This window comes from Limulus polyphemus, unplaced genomic scaffold (genome assembly GCF_000517525.1).
Source record: "Limulus polyphemus unplaced genomic scaffold, Limulus_polyphemus-2.1.2 Scaffold4840, whole genome shotgun sequence".
Taxonomy (NCBI): Eukaryota; Metazoa; Arthropoda; class Merostomata; order Xiphosura; family Limulidae; genus Limulus; species Limulus polyphemus.
In genome coordinates, this window is record NW_013670450.1 from 45,021 (window position 1) to 49,293 (window position 4,273).

The window sequence follows — 4,273 nt, forward strand, 5'->3', positions numbered from 1 at the left end:
TATTATACTACTACTACTAGAAGATATAATAATAGTAGTAGTAGTAGTTCTCTATATATATATATATATATATATATATATATATATATTCCCCACTTAATCGTTTTAAAAACTTTAATATTGAGTTAGAAGTTGAAAGGTTTATTTTTGTGCTTGTTATTAGGAGGTGAAAGTTTTAGTTTTAAGCACATTTTAGTATTAGCATTAAGCCTTTTGCGGACTTGCAAAGTTTGAGTAGTGATAAGAGAAAGACTTTAAATTTAAAAACGTAAAAAAGTAAAAAAAAAAAGAATGTCGAGTATTACAGTTCAAGCAGATGATCATCATAAGATGAGTTTAAAAGCAGAAGTTCAAAGTTCACCAGAAATTAGATTTAAATGCAGATTATCTAGGTGAGTTAATTTAAAAGAAGTACAAGTGTACATAAGATTATGTCGAATGTACAAGTGTAAGGTTTTTTAATTTAACGTCACAAACGTGAAAAACGTATGTGATAAACATTAAATGTAAATATAAGTCGAAAGCAGATGTTTAAATATTAGTATTTTAATTCTCTAGAGACTTATGGTAAATACAGAAGGTCAAACAGAAATGAAGATAAAAGTAAAGGACAAACTGAAATTATATCAGATAAAGTGGAAACCGAGTGCAAGAAAGATATAAATTTGGCAGAACAAACTGAACTTGAGTCATTTCAAAGGAAGAAAGTAAGCACGAGGAAAATTTGAAGGTCATATTTGAAAAGACTTAATAGTAGAATAAGAAGCGTGTTTGGAATTCAATGAAAGTTGAACTTTCCAGTGAAGATGGATTAAAGTTAAATGCAGATCAAACAAAGTATAAATTGTAAATAGAAAATCAACGTAATTTAAACATAGAAGGGAAAAAAGTCATTATAAGCTAAAGTTAGAAACAAAAAGGCCAAAGTGAATTAAAACTGATAGTAATAGATCTTCAAATGTTAACATCAGAGGCGTCGCAAACGGGGCCCGTGCTCCGATTCTCTTTGACAGTTCCCCGAATCCCCAGTTTTGTCTTGAAAAATCAGAATGGAATACAATGATCAATATCATACAGAAATGCCGGGACCCGGCATGGCCAGGTGGTTAGGGCGCTCGACTCGCAATCTGAGGGTCGCGGGTTCGAATCCCCATCCCACCAAACATGCTCGCCCTTTCAACCGTGGGGGCGTTATAATGTGACGGTCAATCCCTCTATTCGTTGGTAACAGAGTAGCCCAGGAGTTGGCGATGGGTGGTGATGACTAGCTGCCTGCCCTCTAGTCTTACACTGCTAAATTAGGGACGGTTTACGCAGATAGCTTTTGTCTAGCTTTGCGCGAAATTCAAAACAAACGAAACCAGAAACGCCGGAAATTCCTGAGCCTAGTGACGCCTCTGATTAACATTAAAAAAGTAGATCAAAGTTAACAGTATATTGTCAAACACATTGTGTTAAACACTTCCTTGTGTTATATTGATTGTTAGTTAAAAATTCAAGCTCTGGAATTCAGTGAAGTATTAATCCAGTACGCTAACTATTATGTCAATGAGTTAAAGATTAATTCTAAAGAGTCAATGCTTTAACAGTTAAAATAAAAAGTAACCATACTATAAGAAATATTTAAAAGAATAAAACCAGAGTTAAGAAAACTAGAAGAAGAAGGAGAAGAGCTAAAGTAGAAGACATAAGTGGAAAATAATTATACTACAGAAGAGAAGTTAATATGTACTGAAAAAATAACTTTGCGGCGATTCAAAGTTTGCAGTAAAAGTTTAACGAAAGTTAAGAGTAAATAAAGTTAAGTTTAGAAAAAAAAACTTTGTGTACAAGAATTATGAGTACAAAAAATTGAAAACAAATACATAAAAATAACAAAAGAAGTTTATTTCAAATTGGTATTAAAATTAAGCTAGAGATAAACCTGAAAATAGAGGTCAATGTGTTACCAATTTTAGATCAAAATTCCAATAAGGGCTAATATTTAAAGCAGGAGTTCAACGCAAGTTGACTTTCGAAAGAAAAAAAAACATCGTTAAATAAAATATAAAACAAATAATCAACCTTTCTTAAAACTGAAGGTGGAAGATTCGTACTAAACTAAATTAAAAGTAAAAAAAAAACCATGTGCAGTAAAAATCAACAACAAAAGATCGACTCCTGTTAATATTGGAAAAGGTAAAACATACCCGTAGTTTTAAATATACAGGATAAATAAAAAAAAAAATAGAATTTTATAACCTTCAAAGAGGTATCGTGAAAAAGTAAGGAAACAAGGATGAAGATAATATTTACTCAAACTACAAACCTCTATTTTGGCTCCATTCTGTTGCCTAGAGTTACATTTGGTGGAACCAAAACAGGGATTTGTATTTTAGGTAAATAATGTCTACAGTATCTCCAACCTTGTTTACTTACTTTATTATGATCCCTATTTGCAGGTTTTAAATTTTTTTTATTTATCTTGTTTGCTGCCTTTTTTATGCTCAACTGTTGGCAAAGGATTACTTGATATGGTAGCTAACTTTATACATTATAATGATAATAAACATAGCTAGTAGTTAGCTGAAACGGTCATGATGATTTACTGTAGCTATTGGCTAGTTGATCACATTAGTTCGATATGTAAAATGTAAACATGCAGATGGAGATTGTCATGGATATTAGTTTGAGAATATAGTGAGCATTTATAGTTTCTGTGTGATTAAATTATCTCTATATAATGCATATCAATAGGCAAATATATGCCTAGACTAAGGCACAACTCCCGCTAAGCTCGTACAAATTTTTACCAATTGAAAAGCAGCATTTAAAATAAAACATACACGCCTAAGCGTCGCTTTAAATAAATTTTGTATCTGTTAAAGTAATTATTTTACAAATGTGTGTAATAAGAATTAATATTATCTGTATTCATTGTTATTTTACTCCTTCATACATAATATACGAGTTGGCTCCCTATAAACACCGATTGTATAGTGTACAAAGCATTGAGTATCTGCATGTTACAGTCATCTGATGATCATTTATTTTTCGCTGGTAATTCCTGTTTCACCCTTTACTTAAGCTTTTTAAAGGAACACTAGATATTTGTAAAAAAGCTAACTTCATGGAGTAATAATAACATCGTTTACATTAGAAATATGATGTTTTTAGTTTATGAAAAATATAGAAGAAACAAATCAACCTTTCAATACTCCACGACCTTCGCAGTTCCTTATTTAGTATCCTACAAAAGATTTGGGTACAATATACCAAGCCGTTTTTGTTGTAGGTTGGCAAGAGAATAACAATAAGAAGAATTAATAACGAGCCGTTTTGAGCTGATTTTCTTTTACTTGTAAGTCTAACATACGTATTTTTTGTGCATTAATATATGTGTACAGCCTTAGCTGCCAATAGTAAAGGTTTTAAAGTGTTATTTGAACTGAATATTTACTGTTTAAGGTGCTTTTTGCCCGAACGTTCTATTAGGGTTTTGTGCAATTCCTTGCAATCCCTATTATGAACCACTATCGTAGTTCACGTAAGGGAATTTATATCATTTTGAATAGCTATAATGCATTTATGTAAATTTAAATATATATAATTTTAACTAGAAGTAAGGTAGATAGATATGAGAACAAATGGTAGCTGTAACACTTATTGTTCATCCAATAAATACACTTTTATGGACAGTTATAAGTATTATGAATGTTACCTCTTACCTTATGTAGGTTATAGTAAAGCCCACATGCATTACAAACAACATTCCCTTCCTTATCGCGTCTCCATAAAGTGGTAGTGATCGTTTGACAGTTGGAACATAGCTGGTCACTCTGTCGTCCACAGGATGACTGTTGTTGAATATAACAAACCTCCATTAAACACACAATCACTGGTAACTGTTATAAATGTGAGATCATAATTAAAAACAATAATTTAATTAAATACATTGCAGTTAAAGTTGGTATTGTATGATTTTTTTTTTGAAAACTCAAACGTTTTATTTAAAAACAACGATTATTTTATACACAATTCAATAAAATGCGATTGTTTCCAGTCTCCAAATTATTAGGGATAAAAATATTGAGTTAAAACCAATTGTTGAAAAAAGTAAGAAAGAATGTTTAGTACTATCATATATACCTGGTTTATCTTGTCAAATAATGAAAAAATATAAAAAAAACAAATAAATAATTTTCAGATATACAAACCGAAAAACAAAGTCAGCGAAATTCTTAATACAACTAAAGATAAAATTGAATTAATGGAAAAATTTGGCATATATAAA

At 30.6% G+C, this 4,273-nt stretch overlaps 1 protein-coding gene across 1 annotated transcript in view; it reads right to left on the bottom strand.

The window, feature by feature from the left end:
• LOC111088948 (transcriptional regulatory protein GAT1-like) overlaps positions 1–4,273 on the bottom strand; it is a 38,723-nt gene that overhangs the window by 10,653 nt on the left and 23,797 nt on the right. The window contains exon 4 of the mRNA XM_022400374.1: positions 3,708–3,836. Coding sequence (XP_022256082.1) covers positions 3,708–3,836 — 129 coding nt within the window. The remainder of the gene's footprint in view (positions 1–3,707; positions 3,837–4,273) is intronic.